We start from the raw sequence: 25,558 nt of genomic DNA, 5'->3' as shown, positions 1-25,558 counted from the left end.
AATTTGCGGAGTGGTTGAAAAACGAGTTTTAATGACTCCAACCTAAGTGTATGTAAACTTCCAACTTCAACTGTATACTATTAAAATGTTTTCATTTAGTATGGTAACCTTTGTAGGAGTGAACATTAAACCTAAAATTCCCTTTGTTTACTCACTTCCTAGTGCCTAGAGAGCCCCAGGTCAGCAGAAAGCTGTCAGACAGACGCTGATGCAGAGGGGAGCAGGGAGGATGAAGAGGAGTTAAAGAGTAGCAGCAGTGCCAGTGAAGGAGTGACAGAAGAGATTGAACAAGCAAGTAATAAGGGAAAGGAAGAGAATGGACAGATTCGAAGTGAGGAAGATGAGGTTTTGAAAGAGAAGCTATTGTTCACAGACAAGCCAACTGGTGTGGTGAAGAGACAGAACTGTATAAAATCATGCACCCAGACTCAGAAGGCAAGCCATTCCCCAACTATTTACAGTAAGTCAGCAAACAGAAGAGAAAAGGTGCAGAGAGACTGGCTTATTTATAGTAAGAGTGTACAAACATTATATTGCATACCATGTGTTCTTTTTTCTCATGAGCAAAGTAAACCTTCACACAGTTCTCTGAATAGTGTCACGTTTGTCGTACGAAGGAGACAAAAGTGCAGCGTGTGTATCGTTCCACATTTTATTATAACAGTGAAACTATGCAAGACATACAAATAAACTCATAAACAAAACAAACCGTGATGAAGAGGTGCAACATACACTTACTCAATAATCTCCCACAAAACCTAATGGGAAAAACAACTTAAATATGATACCCAATTAGAGACAACAATGACCAGCTGCCTCTAATTGGAGACATCCCCCCAAAAAACATAGAAATACAAAAACTAGAACCCCACATAGAAATACATAAACTAGACTAGACAAAACCCCCAAAATAGAAAAAAGAAACTAGAACCAACAAAGACATAAATAAACTAGACAAAACCCTCTGTCACGCCCTGACCTACTCTACAATAGAAAAATAAAAGCTTTCTATGGTCAGGACGTGACAGTACCCCCCCCCCCAAAGGTGCGGACTCTGAACGCACAACCCCAAAAAAAAAAACAGGGAGGGTTAGGGTGGGTGTCTAATGTCGGAGGCGGTTCTGGTGCGGGACGAAGAACCCTCACATCCTGCTTATCCGCCAGCATAGGAGGCGGCTCCGGTTAGGGGCGTAGCCCCCGCTCCACCAGCTGATCCCTCCGCTTTCATGTCACTGGACCGTGGATCATCGCCGGAGGCTCCGGACTGGGGGCCGTCGCTGGAGGCTCCGGACTGGGGGCCGTCTCTGGAGGCTCCGGACTGGGGGCTGTCACTGCAGGCTCCGTGCCATGGATCATCACTGCGGGCCCTGCTCCATGGATCCTCACTGCAAGCTTTTTGCAATTGATCATAACTGGAGGCTCCAGGCCATGGAATATCACTGGAGGATTCGTGCCATGGATCATCCCCACAGGGTCCGGGCCATGAATCATCCCTAGAGGCTCCGGGCCATGGATTATCACTGGAGGCGTCGTGCCATGGATCATCCCTACAGGCTCTGGGCCATGGATCATCACTGGAGGCTTCGGGCCATGGATCATCACTGGATGCTTCATGCCATGGATCATCACTGGAGGCTTCTTGCATGGTCTCGGAACAGGTCTCACCGGACTGGGGAGACGCACTGGAGGCCGGGTGATCAGAGCAGGCACAGGATATACTGGGCCATGGAGTCACACTGGAGATCTGGAGCGTAAGGCTAGCACAACCCGTCCTGGCTGGATGCTTACTTAAGCGCGACAAGTGCTGGGCGCTGGCACAGGACGAACTGGGCTGTGAAGGCACACTGGCGACACAGTGCGTGGAGCTGGCAAAGGATATCCTGGGCCGTGGAGGCGCACTGGAGATCTGGAGCGTATGGCTGACACAACCCATCCTGGCTGGATGTTCAGTTTAACCCGGCAAGTGCGGGGCGATGGCACAGGACGAACTGGGCTGTGAAGGCGTACTGGCGACACTGTGCGTAGAGCTGGCGCAGGATATCCTGGACCGAGGAGGCGCACTGGAGACCAGGAGCGCTGAGCCGGCACAATCCGTCCTGGCTGAATGCCCACTCTAGCACGGCAAATGCCGGGCGCAGGCACAGCGCGCACCGGACTATGAATGCACACTGGAGATATAGTGCGCATCACAGCATAACATGGTGCCTGGCTGTTCACCTGATCCCCACGGTAAGCACGGGGAGTTGGCTCAGGTCTCCACCCTGACTCTGTCAATCTACCCGTGAGTCCCTCATATCGTCGCTGTTCCTCTCTCGCTGCCTCCACCTGTTCCCATGGGAGGCGATCCCATCCGGCCTGGAACTCCTCCCACGTCCAGGATCCCTTGCCATCCAGGATGTCCTCCCATGTCCAGTTCTCCTGACCACGCTGCTTGGTCCTTTGGTGGTGGGAGATTCTGTCACGTTTGTCGTACGAAGGAGACCAAGGCAGAGTGTGTGTATCATTCCACATTTTATTAAAACTGTGAAACTATGCAAGACATACAAATAAACTAATAAACAAAACAACAAACCGTGACAAAGAGGTGCAACATACACATACTCAAAATAATCTCCCACAAAACCTAGTGGGAAAAACAACAACTTAAATATGATCCCCAATTAGAGACAATGATGACCAGCTCCCTCTAATTGGAGATCATCCCAAAAAACAACATAGAAATACAAAAACTAGAACCCCCACATAGAAATACATAAACTAGACAAAACCCCCAACATAGAAAAAAGAAACTAGAACCAACATAGACATAAATAAACTAGACAAAACCCTCTGTCACACCCTGACCTACTCTACAATAGAAAAATAAAAGCTTTCTATTGTCAGGACGTGACAAATAGTAAGGATGGCTATAAGATATCATCAGTGAAATGGCGGAGAATGTATGACAAACTACCAGAGCATGAGGATGGTGTGTCTCACAAAAACTGTTACTGGAAATGGAAAAATATGCCGCATACCGTAACAACAGTTACGGTAACAACAGTTAGACAGTCAGCTGCAGAAACAAATCCAGTCTGCAATTTATAAAAACAGAGCACTTGTAGAAAGGATTTTGGATGTGACACTGTACATAGCATCTAGGAATCTACCATTTTCAGGGAATTCACTCAGTCTTGATGATGTGCATAATGGACATTACCTAGGCTTCCTTGAACTGTTGTCAAATTATGACCCGCTATTACGTGAGCACTTACAGGAAGTCAGGGACAAAAAGAAAGGAGCACGACAGTCTCATTACCTCAGATCTGAGAGCCACAACAACTTCATAGGAATATGTGGTCAAAGGGTTTTGAAAACAATACTTTATGAAAGAGAAGATGCAATCTATTATTCGGTTTTATGTGATGCAACTCCAGACATTTCCCACACTGAGCAAAATGTATTATTGGTGAGATATGTACACAAAGATAAAGTTCAGGGAACAGGTGAATGGGAAATAATTGAAAGTTTTCTTGAATTTAAAGACTTTGCTAAAACAACAGGCAGTGACATTTCTGAAATGATTGTGAGTGCATTGGAAGGGCATGGTATTGACATAGCAGATTGCTGTGGTCAAGGCTATGATAATGGTGCAAATATGTCAGGGAAAGTGAAGGGAGTTCAGGCACACATACTGCAAAATAATCCACTGGCCAAAAACTCACCTTGTGCCTCCCATACTCTTATTCTTGTGGGTGTACATGCAGCTCAGTCGTGCCCAGAGGTATTAACCTTTTTTGTCTGTGTGAATCCTCTTTACAATCTGTTCAGTGCCAGCCCAGAGTGATGGGCCATTCTCAGAGACGCGATGGAGTGTGCGTATTGCTGTGGTCCGACCAGTGGCAACTCATTTACCATGTATCATCAAGGCCCTAGACATGCTAGCTGCAGCCTGACAAACAAAGCCAAATCTGAGGCAAAAGGTCTGAAAAGCTACTTAATGTCTTTCAAGGCAATCTTCCTGCTCACTTTCTGGGTAAAGATTTTGCAGTGTATTGAGAATAGAAGCCTAATTTTTCAGTCAGGAAATATTTCTCTGGACACTGAAGCAACTCACATTAAGGCACTACAGGAAGAAATACAGGCTCTGCGTAATCAATGGTGACGCTCTACTGGCAGAAGCCTCCACAGTGGCGAATGAAATGGGTGGAACTACTCAGTTTCACAGTGAACAGAGGAGCCACCAGAAAAAAGAAAGTGTTTCCCTGATGAGACTGAAGATGACATAGCAAACTGAACAGAAGTCAGACACTGGATTTCACAACACAGTGCTTGCAGTTCCACGCGATTGCAGCTATACGTGAGGAGTTTTCACCAAAACCAAATTTGTGTATCTTGCCACAAATTGAGAAACAAGTACTCCAAAGATCTCACAGATGGATTTGAAAATGAAGTGCGACGTCTAAAGATGATATATGGTGCCATTTTCTCAGATGGTCTTTCTCCTTTAGAGCTCCTACATGCCATCCACAAGATGCAGCTACAGAGCATTTTTTTGAGAGATACGCATTGCGCTGCGAATCTTCTGTACGATGCCTGTAACAGTTGCTGGAGGTGAACCTGCCTTCAGTAAGCTGAAACTTATAAAGAACAATCTAAGATCTGCAATGTGCCAAGGCAGGTTGAACAGCCTTGCCAACCTTTCAAATGAAAACCAGTTAGCTAGAAAATGTAATTTTAAAGACATTATAAACAAGAAGGCTTGACGCTGGGCTCTTGGTGCAGTGTAACCTCTTGAGTTTTGTTTACAGGGAACAAACACAAGGACAAATGCCTTAACCTGTTCTACCCAAGCCTGCCAAGGGATGGGCAAAATACTATTTCAGAGTATTTTCCACTATGGTTTATCTCCTGTGGAACTTACTCAGGAATGCCCACATAATGTCTTGACACTAAAGTTACAGTTTCACAGATGCTTGCTCTCTGTAGGTACCACATTTATGCCTGCAGTCCACATAGTTCAGGAACATTTTTTATTTTGGATATGTTATTTAGGCATATATTTAGGAATTATGCATAGGGCAGAAGAGGGTTAGCCTTGTTTATAAGAATTGGTAATACATTATTTAATCTTAAACATGGATCATTGGTAATTTCTTCATTACAACTGACTACAATACCATATATTAAAAAATAAGTCACCAATTGTGTAGTTATTTATAATAAAGCATCATAAAAATCTCATGACGCAGACAGTTTTGTTAACATTAGGAACCAAAAATGTTTGCAATACTGTTAAAATATAGGCAAAGGATGAAGGTAGAAACTAGAATATGCACAATTGTAGTATAGAGCAGCAGAAGCTCACAGTTAGTACATTTAATAACACATATTGTTCAGTACGTTATTTTAATCTGAAACATTCTGATTTCTATGTTAGGGGCCCTGTAGGTTTTTTTTCATGGGGTACATACAGTATGCTAGACCAGTGTACATTCAGTATGCTTTATGTATAGTATAGATCCCTACCACACTGTGGATCTGGAGCTTGCGTCGCTTGGCCAGGTTGATAATGCTGACTCCATTATAGTAGAGGTTCTCTATGCAGCCATGGAAGTTCTTCCTAAGGAAGCTTCCTGGTTTACCGGGTATAGGAATTCCTCCAAAGCTGAGCTTTGAGACACAAAGAGAATGGATTCATAACAAAATATTACTGATTGATTACACCACAAAAAAAAAACATTTAAATATATATCATTCAGTAATGTATGGATGAATGAATTAATGATTTATGGCGCATAATTAATTATACCGCATAATTTGCAGTGGCTCTAATGAAATACAGTACATTAATGAGTGATGACGCACCTCATAGTCCACTTCCAGTGAGTCTTCCACACCTGTGGTGCTGAGGTGACGTGTGTGCCCGTCCACGGTGAGGTTGACCTGCTTGTTGGAGCGTTTAACTAGGACATAGTGCCAGAGCTGGTCATCCAGGAGACTGCCCAGGCCCACTGACACATTCCCACTGCTGGGGTAGAGCTTAGCGTCATCTGGAGAGAGGGAGGAGGAGGAGGAAGAGGGGGAGGGGGAGAAGGAGGAGGGAAGAAGAGGAGTACAACACAGATACAGTAGGTTGAATGAGGAGTTTTCAGAATCAGCATCTCATACTGTATATTTGATTTGGTCATAATGATAGCACCATACCCTTATGGTAGTTCTGTGAGACCATTGGCCTGATGCTTACCCAGGTTGAGGTGCAGAGCCAGGGTCCCGTGGTGCAGCTCCAATGTCAGGTAGTCTCCTCTGTGTCCCTCCCCGTGCACCAGCACCCCATCTGCACCGTAGCTCTTAAACCTGAGGGAGATCACATCCTTCACCGTTCTCTGGGACTTCTGGTTAAACCGGTACAACAGAGCACTCCTGCCGTTGAAGTCTGCCACATCTGACTCTGTGAACCAATAGTGGATGAAGATAAACATGAAGAAAGCACAGTCAGATTACCCACATACTGAATATTAGCATAATGTTAAGATTTGTGCTAACGCTTTATAATACATTAGTGTATAATCAGACACACACACACACACACACACACACACACACACACACACACACACACACACACACACACACACACACACACACACACACACACACACACACACACACACACACACACACAAATATTGTATGGATGAAGGGCAGGTGCACTGTAGAAATAACCATGAAAAGTAATGCACCTAATCTGAGATCTGGTGTTTGGGGGGTGTTTGAATGTAAACCCAATGTGAGCGTTTTAATACACAGAATGTGTTCTAAAACAGAAACAAAATAGTCTGAAACACCCAAAGTGGTTCTTCAACTTGAATATTGATGTTTTTAAGACAGTGTTGTGAAAATAATTTTGGGGGTTTCAGTGCATGTAAAAGGCAGCAACAAAACACAAAAACTGTGTTTTTCCTACAATCAATGGTTTATTGATTGATGATGCCTATGGGTAATTCTTTTGTGTGGAATTCCACCTTTATTTTTCCAACGCTTTATTTGAACAGATTAGAAACAGGGGGAGGGGCAATAACATAGTACATTTCATTTGAATTTTACCTGCCCAACCACACAGCAAGAAACTATTCTGGGGTGAATTGAAATTGACTCAAAAATACAACCAAGATAAAATGTATTCGGAAAGTATTCAGATCCCTCCCAACAGATCCCATCTGTTACGTGACAGCCTTATTCTAAACTGGACAAAAAAATAAATAATCCTCATTAATCTACACACGATACCCCATAATGACAAAGCGAAAACAGATTTTTAGAAATGTTTGCAAATGTATTACAAATAAAAAACAGAAATACCTTATTTACATTCAGTAAGTATTCAGACCCTTTGCTATGGGACTCAAAATTTAGCTCAGGTGCATCCTGTTTCCATTGATCATCCTTGAGACTTTTCTACAACTTGATTGGAGTCTACCTGTTGTAAATTGAATTGATTGGACATGATTTGCAAAGGCACACACCTGTCTATATAAGGTCCCACAGTTGACAGTGCATGTCAGAGAAAAAACCAAGCCATGAGGTTGAAGGAATTGTCTGTAGCACTCCGAGACAGGATTGGGTCGAGGCAGAGATCTGGGGAAAGGTACCAAAAATGTATCCAGCAATGAAGGTCCCCAAGAACACATTGGCCTCCATAATTCTTAAATGGAAGAAGTTTGGAACCACCGAGACTCTTCCTAGAGCTGGCCGCCTGGCCAAACTGAGCAATCGGGGAGAAGGACTTTGGTCAGGGAGGTGACCAAGAACCCGAATGGTCACTCTGAAAGAGCTCCAGAGTTTTTCTGTGGAGATGGGAGAACCTTCCAGAAGGACAACCATCCAACCTGACAGACCTTGAGAGGATCTGCAGAGAAGAATCGGAGAAACTCCCCAAATACAGGTCTGCCAATCTTGTAGCGTCATACCCAAGAAGACGCGAGGCTGTAATTGCTTCCAAAGGTACTTCAACAAAGTACTGAGTAAAGGGTCTGAATACTTCTGTAAATGTGATATTTCATTTTTTCATTGTTAAACATTTGAAAAAAAATCTAAAAATGTGTTTTTGCTTCGTCATTATGGGGTATTGTCTGTAGATTGATGAGGAAAAAATCGATTTATTCCATTTTAGAATAAGGCTGTAACGTAACAAAATGTGGAAAGGGGTCTGAATACTTTCTGAATGCACTATATACCATACTTAATAAAAATGAATGCAAGTTGTGCAGTGCCCGTGGTATAGCTGTAGGCCTAACGCAGCTGGCTTAGACACGTCAACCCTCTCCCCACTGAAGACCGGGGTTAAATTCCATGCTCCCTTCAATATGTTTCTCCTACATAGCTGTATCCCCTCTGTCATTTCGTAGCAGTCTCAATAAATTGTCAAAATACCCCAAGTCAATTCAATGATTTGTTCATTTCATTTTACCAAAATAATCCGATTTAGCATTTCATTTTACCAAAATAATCCGATTGGGCCAAGAAGTGGTGAGGTTTTAACCTGGGTGTAGGGTTAGTTGGTAAGGCAGTTTTTTCACAAAGTGTAATGAATTTATAATACCAACTAGTTGGCTGATACACAGCCGATACAGTGGGTGGCGGTAGGCACCTATAACATTTCATTGCGGACCGCCATAATCCCAAAGAATAAGAACCTGGTTGTCAACAAAAGAGGCAAGAGCAGAATCCTCAATTTTTTCAGGTCAACTTATAGCTACTGCTGGTGATTTGAACACTATGCCTGACAATGTCTGCCAAAATGGTATAAAATGGCAAATATTTAAAAAAACGTGAAACATTAAGAGACTTCAGAAATAGGGATCACATTCTGCACTCGAAAGGATTCAAAACATTATAATGGTGTTTAGAAGCTTTAGAGGTAGGAAACAGCACCAAAAGAGAAGGTATCTAATTCTGCACTAAACAGGATTCAAAACACCAACATAGTGTTCAACCTTTTCTGTTAGTGCTCCCAGACCCTGGGAAGATGTTGGACAACACTTAAATAAATTCATGTTTCAAAACATCTCAGGATGATGAATTTCAATACTCCAGCAAAGTTAAGGTTTCGTCTCCTTCAAGTTGGTGGCAGCTCAGTTGCCACTAGTTTGGTCGTTACGAAGCACAAAAATTTAACATTGTGTGGCGGGCAGGTTAAATAAAGAGAAATAATGCATTAAAAATCCATAAATGTATAATTATTGTGCAATTCTTATCTATGGGCTACATTAAGGTTTTTCTTTCATTATTTTATCTGGAGTTAGTGCATAGACTAAACCTAAGCTTTAGGGCTTAACTGTAACGAGCCAAATCCACACCATTTTCATTAAAACTGAATCTTTCCAGTTTTAATTTTTTATTATTGCATTTTCTCCCCGGTCCCTAAATGTCTATGCTGCACGAGAGAAGCAGAGATTAAAGAGGAAAGCGAAAACAAGTTTTAGTGATGTAAACTAGATTGAAGCATTAATTCTATCAATTTATGACATTATTCTGGTGAGCAAGGGTTTATTTACTCTTCCAGGGCAACAAATAATGACAGAAGAGAAGCTGCATGTACAGTTGAAGTCAGAAGTTTACATACACCTTAGCCAAATACATTCAAACTCAGTTTTTCACAATTCCTGACATTTAATCCCACAAAGAATTCGCTGTTTTAGGTCAGTTAGGATAACCACTTTATTTTAAGAATGTGAAATGTCTGAATGATTGTAGAGAAAATGATTCATGTCATCTTTTATTTCTTTCATCACATTCCCAGTGGGTCAGAAGTTTATATACCCTTAATTAGTATTTGGTAGCATTGCCTTTAAATTGTTTAACTTGGGTCAAACTTTTCGGGTAGCCTTACACAAGCTTCCCACAATAAGTTGGGTGAATTTTGGTCCATTCCTCCTGACAGAGCTGGTGTAACTGAGTCAGGTTTGTAGGCCTCCTTGCTCGCACATGCTTTTTCAGTTCTGCCCACAAATGTTCTATAGGGTTGAGGTCAGGGCTTTGTGATGGCCACTCCAATACCTTGACTTTGTTGTCCTTAAGCCATTTTGCCACAACTTTGAAAGTATGCTTGGGGTCATTGTCCATTTGGAAGACCCATTTGTGACCAAGCTTTAACTTCCTGACTGATGTCTTGAGATGTTGCTTCAATATGTCCACATAATGTTCCTACCTCATGATGCCATCTATTTTGTGAAGTGCACCAGTCCCTCCTGCAGCAAAGCACCCCCATAAACATGATGCTGCCACTCCCATACTTCACGGTTGGGATGGTGTTCTTCAGCTTGCAAGCCTCCCCCTTTTTCCTCCAAACATAACGATTGTCATTATGGCCAAACAGTTCTATTTTTGTTTCATCAGACCAGAGGACATTTCTCCAAAAAATACGATCTTTGTCCCCATGTGCAGTTGCAAACCGTAGTCTGGCTTTTTTATGGCGGTTTTGGAGCACTGGCTTCTTCCTTACTGAGCGGCCTTTCAGGTTACTTCGATATAGGACTCATTTTACTGTGGATATAGATACTTTTGTACCTGTTTCCTCCAGCATCTTCACAAGGTCCTTTGCTGTTGCTCTGGGATTGATTTGCACTTTTCGCACCAAAGTACGTTCATCTCCAGGAGACAGAAAGCGTCTCCTTCCTGAGGGGTATGATGGCTGCATGGTCCCATGGTGTTTATACTGTTTGTACAGATGAACGTGGTACCTTCAGGCATTTGGAAATTGTTCCCAAGGATGAACCAGACTTGTGGAGGTCTACAATTTTATTTTCTGAGGTCTTGGCTGATTTCTTTGGATTTCCCCATGATGTCAAGCAAAGAGGCACTGAGTTTGAAGGTAGGCCTTGAAATACATCCACAGGTACACGTCCAATTGACTCAAAGGATGTCAATTAGCCTATTAGAAGCTTCTAAAGCCATGACATCATTTTCTGGAATTTTCCAAGCTGCTTAAAGGTACAATCAACTTAGTGTATGTAAACTTCTGACCCACTGGAATTGTGATACAGTGAATTATAAGTGAAATAATCTGTCTGTAAACAATTGTTGGAAAAATGACTTGTGTCATGCACAAAGTAGATGTCCTAACCGACTTGCCAAAACTATAGTTTGTTAACAAGAAATGTGTGGAGTGGTCGAAAAACAAGTTTTAATGACTCCAACCTGAGTTTATGTAAACCTCCAACTTCAGCTGTACCTAATTATAGACAAGTTGAGTAACAAATAACATACAAACATTTCGGAAATCATAAGCAAAAACATAGACCTATCTAAAAAGGTCTGTCAAAAAATTTGCCAGCCTCCGATTTTCACTTTATCACGGACGGTTGTGGGTGAACAAACAGCTGATCCGCGCATCACTAACACAAACAATATCCTGACTAGAGACACCTGATGTGATGATCCACTCACTGTATACACAGCCATAGACCTCCACTCTGAGGCCGATCCATCCTGTAGTGCTCCAGTCCACTGGGACGAAGCGTAGGAACCTTGCTGTGATGGAATGGACCAGCTTGTGTTGGACCACACCCTCTGAGTTAGTGTTCCCTGTGTATGTCTGCTGGGAAGGGAGAATAGATACAGTATTTACTAGATTGGTCAAACACATTCAAATCAAAGTTTTTTTCAATTGGTAACAGATCATGAAAAGTAATCATTCATTCAAAGATAATGTGAAAGAAGCCAGGAATAGTAGACAGTCAATGATACTAACGAAGGCAAATGAGAGCTTTGCTTTTGTGTCAAGATGCAGTTTTTCTATTTCTTCCTCACAACTTTTCAGAAAAAAGAGGAAGCACATGAGATTTAAGGGGAAGATAAAGCTCTTTCATGACTTGTATTGATTCTTCTGTGGAGGCCTAAGCCCGTCTGAGCCCATTTGTTTTGCCTTTCAGCATGAGAAGAAGCAATGCGACCTCTGTCTCTGGTGGGCCCAGTGGCCACAGAAATCAATTCAAAAGTTCAAACCCCAAAAAATAAGGTAATTCAGGTCAAGCAAAAAGGAAGCTTGTACCCTAGAGGCCAAAAGACTGTGTTTTATGCTCTGAGTAACTCTCAAGCGGCCACCCGAAGCTTCTGGGGTGAGAGCGTTCAAGTACAGAGAGCAGAAAATAGCTGGGGGTTGATGAGGTAAACAAAAGTTTACATTTGGTATTTTGAGAAGTGTGACATTTTCTTTCTTTCTTATTTTCTTTCTATTTTCTTCCATTAATTACAGCAAAACATTTCATTTTCGCATTCTACTTTTCTCTGCTGTACTTAACCAAAATCTCTCATTTACAGCTTTAAAATGTCTTATAATATCTGCCACGGAAGGATTCCCCTTAAGATCTGAAATTAATCCCTACTTATGACTTACACACATATTATTTTTCTTATTATGCTTTTTGAAGGGACATGACAATTAGTAATTAACATAAGAGAATTTCGTATTTTTTTCACCCCAACTTTTAACCTAAATCCAGTGACATGGTGACATTGTAGTTTTCATGAATTTATACGATATAGACAATTTTGACTTTGCAGCTGGCCCCTCGAGAGGGAAAAGATGCTTAGTTCTGCCTCCAGGGCAAGACTCATGACAATAAACATCAACCTGCCAGACAGGCAGAGCCTCACCCCAGTGTCTTCGCTCTGTCCGTACTGCTTCCAAGCCAGGCCAGAGTCACTGAACAGCAGCATAAAGCTGCTCACCCAGTCAGAGCTCCCTGAACGGCCCTGTGTAGCGATGGCCGTGATCTCCATCTTCTCCCTGAGGTCCAGCTGGAGCCACGGCTGTCTGTCTGACCGCTCCGGGGCCCAGCCACCCTCTCCTGGAGCAGGAAAGGGTACAATGGGTGTGTGTCTCTCCGTGTTTGTGTGTGTGTGTCTCTGTGACAATTAACAACAACATTCATCACTGTTGTTGTTGTTAATATGTATATTATTGATGTATTTCATTTTAGCATAATTGTTATTGTTTTTATTTCCCTTGGTCCTTACACCCACTCAGTGGTCATGCTGCTCCCCCTATGGTCATCCCCCCTCACCCTCTCAACAGTCTTTACTCTGCCTCCACCCCAATGAACATTTATTTATTCATCACTGCTAGAGTTATGATGTATATAGTGCTATTGTTGTTGTTTTTTATGACCATTTTCATTCTTTTATTTCACTTAGTCCTGTATATTGGAGCTTGGAGCCTAAGATTTTCACTTTACCCTGCAATCACACCTGCAACCCTGTACATGTGACTATTAAACACTCTGAATCTCTGAATCTGAATCTAATCTTCTGATTCTAATAATGCAGGCCAATACAGCCAAATCCCTCACTAGATATGACAATATTTTGCTTACAGTGAACGTGGCAATACTTACCCTCTCTTCTGTTCAGCTTTGCAGAGTGAGGCAGATGACTGTTGGAGGATGTGGAAGAGCTTTTGAAGGATGACTCAGGCAAAACTGATAGCAATGGTCCATTACAACTTTCTGAAAGAGGATCATGGTTATTTTATGCCGTGCGTGAACAATAGTGTGAAACACTGCCACCAGGTGATGGGAAGAGGGAGTGTCCCAGCAAACCACCTGATACGGTAGCCTACTTCATCTGACTTTTATTGAACCTTTATTTAACTAGGCAAGTCAGTTAAGAACAAATTCTTATTTACAATGACGGGACGCCGATCCCGAAGAAGTTTTAAGAACACATTCTTATTTACAATGACGGCCTACACAGTCCAAACCCTAACCAGGACGATGCTGGGCCAATTGTGCGCCGCCCTATGACTTCTCCAAAACAGCTACCTACATTGAGTAGCCTAATAAGTATTTAACACCTGTCAATTTGAAGTCAACATAGACACCATGCAATTGAATACAAGACAATTGAATATTAATTCATAGCACACCAAATACATTTTCTTAGCCTAACATAACAAGTGTCCTAATGTGTTAAAACAGTAGCTCACCAGAGTCATTATGGGAAAATGATATATACCTCTCAAATATCATACCAAAAGTTGAGTTGGATGAGTGTCAGAGTGTGACAGATATATTTGGCAACCTTAAACACCGATATCGAATAGGCTAGTCTACTGTAAACATACTTGCAATTGACTTACTTGCTGCATGTGTGGATCCACACATACTCAAAACAACGACACTGAATGCATAGAACCACGAGGCGCTTCTCGAGCTCATTTTCGCCAACAGAGCATGCATTTTATCCAATTTGCGTTACAGCATCTGCCGGTGGTCTCCAGAAAATAGGTCCAAACGTGTGCGCGCCGCCGCTCAGAATGTTCCTGTGGCTTTCCAGCTCTATCCTCGATATATTTTTGTAAAAGCCATGTGATTAAATCGTAGAGACCTTCTCACAAATATCATCTTAACGACGTTGTTTCAAAAGCAACAAAAGTCGCTATTTATAAGGACAATAGCTTTACGTTCTTCATCAAGGATTGCTGGTTACTTCTGGTGCGTTCCGACGCACTAGCATCGTCGCGACTCCAATGGGAAATCAATCAGAATTTTCAGCACGCAGTGAGCATCTCACCTGCTTCATTTGCAAGCGCGTGTGTGTGTGTGTGAGAGAGAGAGAGAGAGTAAGCGTCAAATAGATAGAAAGAGAGCGAGAGAGAGAAAGAGATTCAGCACCACAGACAGCTCCGCGCGCGTCCAAGCGATGCCAGGGCTTGCATATCCCGCTGTGCTTTCACGCTATAGCATCAAAAATGAGACCAACAATTTTGACGCATATAGATTGTTCAGTTCAGATGCCATAATAAACCCATCAGGCCTATATTTAATTAGTCGCTGCTTAGCATTTGATTGTGATTGCCTGTCACAGATTATTGCATTGTAACGTGTTAGTCATCATATACTCCACCTAATCCTAATCTATCTCATACCATCTCTGCACCATTAATCCAGCAAGGTCAATTGGACTGAAAGTTATGTTATCCATCCTATAACAGTATCCATTTGAAATGGGATGGTCTAAAAACCATTCATAAATCATGTCATTTTGTTTATTAATCACTTATTTGCGATACTATTTCAGATCTTGCTGCTCTCTCTGTACATTTATACTTTTGGTTTCTTCCCTCATTAAATATCTAATTAAAAACATTTCTGTGATTAATAATGTTTGTACTATGTTTTGTGCTGCTACCTTGTTGTGATGCTGCGATGTTGTGTTGCTACTGTGTTATTGTCAGGTTGTGTTGCTACCATGCTGTGTTATCATGTGTTGCTGCCATGCTGTGTTGTTGTCTTATTTTTAAACGCACAAACACACGTAAGTACATCCTGGATCATATAAGAGCATTGTTCCATAGATAACATAATGCAGTGCTCAGTTGGGTTGCCTGGCAAGGCACTGGCAAGGCTAGTCAACATCTGTTTTCTGTGGGTATGCATGCAGCCATAACCCTGGAAGGCCAGATGGAAGATTTAGAACAACTATTCTATTTTCACCAACTCAGGTTGGACAGGACAAATACGCCATCCATCCTAATAATCAAAGTTTTGTTGTTCATTTGTTGTGTTTTCATGTAATTTAGAGGCACTTTTGAAGGACTAGTTTCAGGTTTAATACAAAGATAACTGAATCCAATTAAATCATGGTGAAGATAGATTATATGTGAAATATGACAGTTATTGCCATGCCAACGATGTTGTTAGGAATTTGATTACTGAACATACTTCTGATAATGGCATGTGGTTGTGCTGTATTTGAGATCTGTACATATCCTGTGCCGTTCTTATTAGACTTACTAGAGTGTTAATAACTTTTTAATGACTTTACCTGGTCTGTTACACAACAGTAGATACTTGGTCTTATTGTCTCCCAAATTCCAATTAAATGTACACAGAACTGAAAAATTAAATACTTTTTGGGACAGCAACAATAATGTAACATCTATAAAACCTCTATAAACATCTAGAAATTCACTGTCTCTAATGACTGTAGAGTAGATGATTAAATGTACAGAAAATATACAATGCGGACACATAAACAGAAGATGGTCTTCTTCCCTATGAGACAGGTTTTAAGATTTTCAAATACCAATGGCAGATTTAATCCCCTGAGGTCAGGGTGTCAGAGAAGTCCAGGATTAATTGTATTCTGCATGCAGTGTAGAATTAGTAATATACATGGACTTATACTGTCATATAGTCAGTATGACTAAGCACTCCTACACAGCACATTTAACACTTTCTTAGTAATTATATATGAACCCACCAAAATAGGGTTAAACTCACACTTTTTAAAGTGTTGATAAACGAACACCCCAAGATTGTTGGGCCACTAACATCATGGGTTTTGCAAATTCAGACATAAATTAATACTTTATTAGAGCTGATGCTGTTACACTTTCTCAGCGTTAATATCTATGGAGTTAAAGTAACTTGTTTTGGGGTGTTGGTTTAACACTGTACGATGTAGAGCCTTATTTGCATATTTATTTCCCAGGGTGCTTTTGCAGTGATTTTTATTTTGGTACCAGTACAACCCATGACTGTGTTTGCTAGTGACAGAGACATGGTTGTTGGATTCGATAGCTTTGAGTTCTATAGCCTTTCCCAAGTAAGCACCTAAGTTAATATTTTATTATAATATTATAATATTTTATTATATTTTATTATAAAAATGTAATTATTTATTACCATACTTCTTCAGCCTAGTTGTACCATAACACAGTGGTCTGAAGCTTCTGGTTTTGTCAAGTCCTGACCAGTGAAAGAGGTCATTTGCCCTAGTAGATGGTCAGGACGTGGCAGGGTGGTTTGTTTTGTATGTATTTTGGGTTTTCTGTTTCTCTGTGGGTTTGTTCTAGTTATCTATTTCTATGTGTTGGTTTTCATGTTCGGCCGGGTATGGTTTCCAATCAGAGGCAGGTGTCTTTCGTTGTCTCTGATTGGAAGCCATACTTAGGCAGCCTGTTTTTCCTTTGGGGTTGTGGGTAGTTGTTTTCCGTTTAGTCTACGTGTACCTGACGGGACTGTGTTGGTCGTTTTGTTATTTTGTCAAGTGTCTTCATTAAAGTATTGAAAATGAGCACTATCCACGCTGCGTCTTGGTCTCCATTTCACAACCCCTGTGACAGGTTTGCTGGCCACATTGGCAAGTCATATTTTGCTGGTTTGCAAAGTGTTATATAATTCCTATTGGAATCCAGCCAGAGTTAGGTAGTGATGTTACGTTTGATACCGAAGCTCTGAGGCATGTGTCGAAATCGCTAAGCAGCTAACTTAGAAGCAGTGTGCCGATGCGTGTATCTTTTTATTAGAAGTACATAATCACCATCGTCCGAAGCTTCATTTGATCACGTGCTTTTCAGACTGTGTGTCAAAAAATGCAAGATCCCACTGATTTCGCTGAGGTTCCGGTGCTTTTTTCAATTCTGCTTTCAAACAACGACCACTACTGGACACTGTACTTATAAATATAGTTAGGAATTTGGACAAAAAGGTTCACCTGACTGGTAGCTTAGAAGGTGGAGTAGGAAACCATTCAGGGGCGTGAGGGTATGAGGTCAAATCCTGTTGAAGGCACACTATTTAGAAAATATTTTTATTTGAAACCACACTTTCTGCACTGTTGTTCAAATAATTTGTTTCATTTAGTATAATATAAGCTTCCTAAATAATGCCATAGATTCCGTTTTTGTAAAATAGTAAACTTAAAAGCAAGAAAGGGAAGTGTGATGTAAACCTGGTATACCAACTGATTATAGGCTACTACTGCCGACGACTTACTGTTGCACCACAAAGTTCTAATGGAAACAGTGGAGAAAAAAAAAAATCGGAAAATCACACGCTGATATTTATTGCTGATCAGCAGATGACACTAATGTGCATTGTGAAGAGATAATAAAGCTCAGAGTAATGAACCGTTTTTCGCCACAATTTGGTGAAAGCGCCGAAGCCTTCAGAAAGCCTTGGGTTCCCATCACTAGAGTTAGGAAATACAAACAATTTGAACTTTTAATCACAGTTAGAATGACTGCCAAGGTAGAGAAGATTAAGAAATGGGACTACCTAAACCGTCTAAACTGACAAAATCATATCGATAACGAGTGAGATCAGTCCAACCAATTACAGATTGTGTAGTATAATATAAATTAATCAATCAATGTGCATGCAAAAACATAAATATTAAAACAAACTATTCTAAAAAGCAACCTGTTACAAAGAAATGTGAATTATTATGTGGATTATAGTTCATGGATATTTTTGTAGGGGATGGTACATTTTTCTTAAGGGAAAATCAAGTCTGAAATTTCAAAATGGAAATTACAAACATCAGAAGCCTTTTTAAATGTCAAATACACTACAAGTTTGAAGTCCTGCATTGCAGGAAGGTTCTCCTGCAACAGGGTGATCAAATTAAGATCCTTCATCTGAGGCTGGTGAATGAGCATTCAATACAGTGCCTTGCAAAAGTATTCACCCCCTTGGCGTTTTTCCTATTTTGTTGCATTACAACCTGTAATAGACAACCATGTAATAGACATACACAAAATAGTCCAAACTGGTGAAGTGAAATGAAATAAATAACTTGTTTAAAAAAAATTGAAAAAATAAATAAAATAGAAAAGTTGGTGCGTGCATATAAATTCACTCCCTTTGCTATGAAGCCCCTAAATAAGATCTGGTGCAACCAATTACCTTCTGAAGTTAGTTAGTTAAATAAAGTCCACCTATGTGCAATCTAAGTGTCACATGGTCTCAGTATATATACACCTGTTCTGGAAGGCCCCAGAGTCTGCAACATCACTAAGCAAGGGGCACCACCAAGCAAGCGGCTCTATGAAGACCAAGGAGCTCTCCAAACAGGTCAGGGACAAAGTTGTTGAGAAGTACAGATCAGGGTTGGTTTAAAAAAAAATATCAGAAACTTTGAACATCCCACGGAACACCATTAAATCCATCATAAAAGAATGGAAAGAATATGGCACCACAACAAACCTGCCAAGACAGGGCCGCCCACCAAAACTCACGGACCAGGCAAAGAGGGCATTAATCAGAGAGGCAACAAAGAGACCAAAGATAACCCTGAAGGAGCTGCAAAGCTCCACAGCGGGGTTGGAGTATCTGTCCATAGGACCACTTTAAGCCGTATAATACACACAGCTGGGCTTTACGGAAGAGTGGCCAGAAAAAAATATGCAAACATGTTTGGTGTTTGTCAAAAGGCATGTGGGAGACTCCCCACACATGTGGAAGAAGGAACTCTGGTCAGATGAGACTACAATTGAGCTTTTTGTCCATCAAGAAAAATGCTAGGTCTGGCGCAAACCCAACACCTCCCATCACCCCGAGAATACCATCCACACAGTGAAGCATGGTGGTGGCAGCATCATGCTGTGGGGATGTTTTTCATCGGCAGGGACTTGGAAACTGGTCAGAATTTAAGGAATAATGGATGGCGCTAAATACAGGGAAATTCTTGAGGGAAACCGGTTTCAGTCTTCCAGAGATTTGAGACTGGGATGGAGGTTCACCTTCCAGCAGGACAATGACCATAAGCATACTGTTGTGTAAATCAAATAATACAAACCCCCCAAAAATCTATTTTTATTCCAGGTTGTAAGGCAACAAAAATACCAAGGGGGTGAATACTTTCGCAAGCCACTTTAAATGCATTCAATATGTTAAATTCATACTTTACCCTGCTCTGTCTTGACATATCTCACTGGTTGTGGAAAATTGGCTGTGAATCAGATCAGGTGTGAATATACCGGGAAAATAAGTAGTATTTTATATAAAGGTCACAGTGGCATTGCGTTTAGTTGCTTTGAGGCAGTCTGTCCTCAGCAACCAATTATTATTATTTTTTAAAGTCTTGTAGAGATTGTGTTTTTGTGAGGTTCACTTTCACAGGATGGCTTATAATTGGGAAAGGACAATCTCACAGCAGTGTGGTTCTCTCCAAATATTGGCCAGGTCACAAGAAGCACACAAAGGAGGAAAAATTGAAAATGTCCTCTCCTGCCTATCCGTGACTTTTGCTGTCCTTACATACAGTCTATTACTGCTTGTTCCTGCTTCAGGCTGGCCTCAGATCCTTATGAAGGATATTATATGTATTTGTGTGCACCTCCAACATGTATGATATGTACTAATGGTCTGGTTACTTTAGACAGAAACCAAAGTAGGAAGGTTGGTCGGGGAGGATGGGAATGCGTATGCTGCAACCGTCTAGCAATCCAAAGGTTGCGTGTTCGAGTTGTGTCTGGGACAACTGTAGAATTTTAGCTAACTCTTTCTAACCCTTCCTAACCTTAACCTAATTCTCCTTACCCCCATTCTCATCGACGGGGCTGTAGTGGAGTAGGTTGAGAGCTTCAAGCTCCTTGGTGTCCACATCACCAACAAACTAACATGGTCCAAGCACACCAAGACAGTCGTGAAGAGGTCATGACAAAACCTATTCCCGCTCAGGAGACTGAAAAGATTTGGCATCGGTCATCAGATCCTTAAAAGGTTCTACAGCTGCACCATCGAGAGCATCCTGACTGTTTGATTCACTGCCTGGTATGGCAACTGCTTGGCCTCTGACCACAAGGCACTACAGAGGGTAGTGCGTACGGTATCGTACCAAGTCTACGTCCAAGAGGCTTTTTAACAGCTTCTACCCCCAAGCCATAAGACATAGGAGAACCCTATGGGGACATAGTTCTCATACATAGTTTTGGTTCCAGGTAAAACCTTTTCCACAGAGGGTTCTACATGGAACACAATAGGATTCTAGTATGGGGACAGCGGAAGAACCCTTTTGGAACCCTTTTTTTCTAAGAATGTAGTGCAAGTCAATGCAGTAACATCTTATTTTACAATAATGTGGTTGTTGTATGATCGAAGGGGAACCGTCAGGGAGCTAAACCCTCAGGGAGCTAACAGAAGTCTACAAGGTCTCAGTCTACTCAGTCAAGGCTACCCATAATGCTAGAGTAGATCGACAAACCACCTCCATTACAGTTGTAAACATGACAGAAGACCTGTCATAAAGTGACATGTCCATCCATGATACTTTTGCTTCACTGTAGAGATTAGTGTGATACCCTCCGTGATCCATACTATGTATATGGTTCAGAAAAAAACATTGGACCAGGGCCAATAGGGCTATGATCAAAAGTAGTGCACTATATAGGGAATAGGGTACCATTTGGAACATATCCTCTTTCTCTCTCTGTTCATTTTCTTTGCCATTAGAAATGTAGCTGGCCATCATCAGATAGACTTGTACCCTTCTGGTGCCTGATTGCTCAAGATTGAGGCAATTGAGAGAGAAGATTGCTCAGTAATACCTTGGAGAAATGTGAGCTGGGCTGAAGCGGAAAGCCATTCTACATCTTATCTATATGGTCATGTTTCGTCAGCTTATAGCTGGTTTCATGGCTGGGATCTTTGATGCATCTGAACAATTCAGCTAAAGGATTAAGGGGTAGGTTATCATAAATCGTGTATTATGAACATGTAGTAACACTACTTATAGCCTGCATGTACTGTAATGCATTGCGATGAAGTTATTATGCATTGTAAGACATGCCATGATCACGTTTTTGTTCATACACAAAAAACATATCTTTAAACCCTCTGTAAAAAATACAAATAACTCTCAAAATGACATACATGAAGTTTTTAAACTCCATTTTAGGTTTAAATGTTGTTCAAATTCAGTACGCCAGTAATGGAATATGAAACACAAGAATGCCGGGACAAAATTTGTGCTGAGCTCAGGCATCCTGTGAATGCCTAATTTTAGATCTCAATGTTCTCTTGATATTACTCTGGTAAGGCCATGGCACAATTAGAATCTGAGGTGGTCAGGTTAACTATGGGGAGCAAATACTGTCTGTGGTTTCACAGTCACATTCAATCAATCAGTATGATAAATGAAGCCGAGACGCCATCAGAGCTGAATAAGTAGACAACCTTACAAAGAGGCCACAGTCAGACTGTACATTGTGGCGGCGCTGGATAAATGTTGGACAAAAATTCAGGCTAAAAGGACATGATGCTGAAAAATATTCGAATTAGGCGAATAAACTGATGTTTCTGTCTCTGGACTGTCTTTGAATGCCTCGCAACATAGTCAAATCAACACAGTCACACTAATGAGGTGATTACTGAGTGATTACTAACACTGTTACTGAGCTTGTATAAAAATATAACTTAACTCACTTGTTCAAAACCAGTTTAGTGCTGTAAGAGATCCAATCCATCACAAGGGTTAAGAGAGGTGAGCCATCAGACATCATTTCCCTGCTCCACTGACCCAACAAATTCTCTCTGCTTTATTCACCCGTGTCTGAGGACCAACACATTCCTCATTTCAAACCCTTCACCTGTGTCATCTAACAAATCAAAACATACCTGCCTAAGAGACAGAGGGACTTGTATAGCTAGAATCTGAAAAGATGTCGGATGTCTGAAAAGGAAACCTCTACGGCCCCAAAATTCATTATTTACTATTGTTGTACTGTTATGCACATGAAAATTGAGAGCTGGATTAACCATTTAATAATTTTCGATCATGTATCACGACGCCCTATTTAAGAATTTACTGAAACAATGGTCAATAATCACTTGCAAGAAATGGGAGGATAGCATTGCCACTTGACTCTCCAAGAATGAATACATTTTCCAGTAAGATGGTCTGTTCCGTAATGCATCTTCATTAGTTCTGTTTGAAGAATGCATTTTGTCCCAGAGGGTACATAGTGCATTTAGAACCAAATCTCTGAGGATGATACAAAAAAGTTTCAGATGTTGTGGGAGACCAGTGGAGAGGACATGGCGACAGTAGGATTGTGACCCTGGCCCCTAAATCCCTTTCTGAGGACAGACATTGTGTCTCAGTATGCTCCAGCAGATCAGGCTTCTTAAATGAAAAATGTGCACAGTATATACAGTAAGAATGTTTATACGTGCCTCTACTAAATAGCACCAACAGCAATTCAATGTTTTTGGAAACTGCCATCTTGTGCAAAATATTAAAGCCAAATACATTATTCTTGCAAACATTTTTGGCTGACCCTTTCACTCAAAGAAAAGACTGAACTGAGAGTTGCAATCGTTTGCAAAAAGTATTGGAAGGAAACATTGTTAAGGTTAATGCCTATCAATCAGTTTGTTTATTTTCATCAAAACGTTACATTCCCTATTTGCATAGAGTTTCATCTTATATATAACCAGGGACGACTATGCTTGAAGTTAGTTAAGATAAGGTCCCACCTTAATATTCATGTTAAACATTGGTGCACAGAAGCAATTATTGCTTACGCCTTATGCTGCCTTAACAATTGACCTTCATTTAGATATGTGTCCTGCACCTCATTTGCTTTTTAGATGTGCTCATTTATCAACATGTCAATGTGTCTCTGACTGTCATTTAAACAATGGTTTGGGATAAAAGACAAACTAAGCACCTCGCTTCCTGATTGTCACATTGTCCTACACTCTCTGGGGGTCTCCACAATCTCCAGGCTATTTTGAAAAATAAAACCCATAGAAGGGGTACAATGACCTACAGGTCCCTTTTCAGTACACAACACACTGAATTCATGCTCAGATGAGAGCGACTTTTGGTTGCAGTACGAAAGCCATCGCCATTTGCTCCCGTATGTTTTGATTACAAAATAACTTTTGGGGGTTCTCATATGCTTACCATAATGTTTGGATTATTACTTGAACAGTCGCTAAGATTATATTTTGTTGTGGTCTTTCCAAAATAACAATTTTGGATCAGCAGTTGTTAGCTAGAACGCTAACATTCATTGACATAGGCTGACAACATTTACTGGAACAACATTTATTATAGCAAAAGTTAGCCAAATAGCCATTAAGTGTAATGCAGTTGATTTTTGATGACAACACAAACATTATATTAAGCAGGACATTCATATGAGCCTTAATATCCAATTATAATCCAAAAGTTGTGTGAAATGCACTCATAAGCAACATGTAAATAGAGGCTTTTTTTGCTGCCGTCCTATAAGAACTCCCCCGTGTTCTGTCACCAACTTGCGCGCATCGCCCTCGTGTGGCTCTGTTTGCAAACACAGAAAGGGGTCTATACAACCAGCTTTTTCAACCAGGGCAAAGGTCTGGAATTCCTTAATTAAGAAAGGCAGAGAGTACTTAGACCCTGCACAGATATCTGCCTCCGTCTCCCTCCACTCAGACAGACAGTGTCCGGGGGGGGGAGGTATCTGTCACACCCTGATCGGTTTCACCTGTCTTTGTGCTTGTCTCCACCCCCCTCCAGGTGTCGCCAATCTTCCCCATTATCCCCGGTGTATTTATACCTGTGTTCTCTGTCTGTCTGTCTGTTCATTTTGTTTCGTGAAACCTACCAGCGGTTTTCCCCTTCCCCCTGTTATAGTTCCTGTTTTTTAGTTTATCCCCATTTTGACCATTCTGCCTGCCCTGACCCTGAGCCTGCCTGCTGTTCTGTACCTTGCCAAACTGCACTGGATTATTGACCCCTGCATGCTTTGACCCTGAGACTGCCTGCCGTTCTGGACCTTTTGCACCCTATCTGGATTACTGACCCCTGCTTGCCCTTGACATGTCATTTTGCCTGTCCCTATAATAGTAATACACTTTTGTTACATCGACACTGTCTGCATATGGGTCTTACCTGAAACGTGATAGGTATCTATCAGTTTGGAGGAGTGATGAATTGCCATGTTTGTGATCTCACCCTCAGTGTCCCCTCCCTTCGACCCTCCAACACTGTTGACATTTCGGTATCAGGAAAGCTGAAGGCAAGACAGAAGAGTGGAAGGAGGGTGCAGGGGGAAGGAAAGATTAATGAATTCACCTATCGTGTCATTCCCTTTCAGTCAAGGTTCAGAAACTATCTTGGGTGGTGACCCCCCTTACTAGAACGTATAATTACTCCAGCAGTAATGTGCATCTAGCCACTCTGAAGTAGACATCTCCGAACTAAACCAGCAGTTCTGTAGTCTTTAACTTTGAAATATACAGGATATTTGAAAGGTTTATCAGTGTAGTGTCAACTGTAGGCTAGTACAGTTAGGTTACAGATGAATATTTGTGGGAGCCAAGTCACTTGTGACTTACTGGTTGATTCAGGGTTCCAAGACTACTGGGAGCCTGACAATAGGCATTTTTTTTCTCTCGTTTTTACATTATACATTTTTTTGTATCTTAATTTTTTTAATGTAGGGGTAGATCAGCTTTAATATTGCAGATAGATTGTAGCTTCCATCAATGTAATTGTCTGCATCACTTCCAATCCCCCATATATGTTTGGGCAAATATATATAAATACATGGATACACATATAAATACATACATATATATACATATATACACATATACATATACACACACATATACATATATACACACACATATACATATATACATATATACACATATACATATATATATATATATATTTCATTTATTACTTTCCAACCCTACCACCCCTCCCCCAAATGGAGCAAACTAGTGAACAACAACGCTTAGGCCTGTATTTCCAGTTTATACATACTATATACATTTTATGGACACAG

General features: G+C 41.1%; 1 protein-coding gene across 1 annotated transcript in view; it reads right to left on the bottom strand.

The window, feature by feature from the left end:
• The window catches only part of LOC106574290 (contactin-associated protein-like 5), a 37,924-nt gene extending 23,355 nt beyond the window's left edge, over positions 1 to 14,569 (bottom strand). The window contains exons 1-7 of the mRNA XM_014150087.2: positions 14,120 to 14,569; positions 13,377 to 13,487; positions 12,637 to 12,830; positions 11,428 to 11,578; positions 6,227 to 6,430; positions 5,848 to 6,032; positions 5,509 to 5,652 (exon numbers count right to left, since the gene is read on the bottom strand). Coding sequence (XP_014005562.2) covers positions 5,509 to 5,652; positions 5,848 to 6,032; positions 6,227 to 6,430; positions 11,428 to 11,578; positions 12,637 to 12,830; positions 13,377 to 13,487; positions 14,120 to 14,219 — 1,089 coding nt within the window. The 5' untranslated portion in view covers positions 14,220 to 14,569. The remainder of the gene's footprint in view (positions 1 to 5,508; positions 5,653 to 5,847; positions 6,033 to 6,226; positions 6,431 to 11,427; positions 11,579 to 12,636; positions 12,831 to 13,376; positions 13,488 to 14,119) is intronic.
• Positions 14,570 to 25,558: the final 10,989 nt, after the last annotated feature.

Source organism: Salmo salar, chromosome ssa16, assembly GCF_905237065.1.
Source record: "Salmo salar chromosome ssa16, Ssal_v3.1, whole genome shotgun sequence".
NCBI classification, from domain to species: Eukaryota; Metazoa; Chordata; class Actinopteri; order Salmoniformes; family Salmonidae; genus Salmo; species Salmo salar.
Note: the sequence above shows the minus strand (reverse complement) of the source record. Positions and strands in the feature narration are given on the sequence as shown.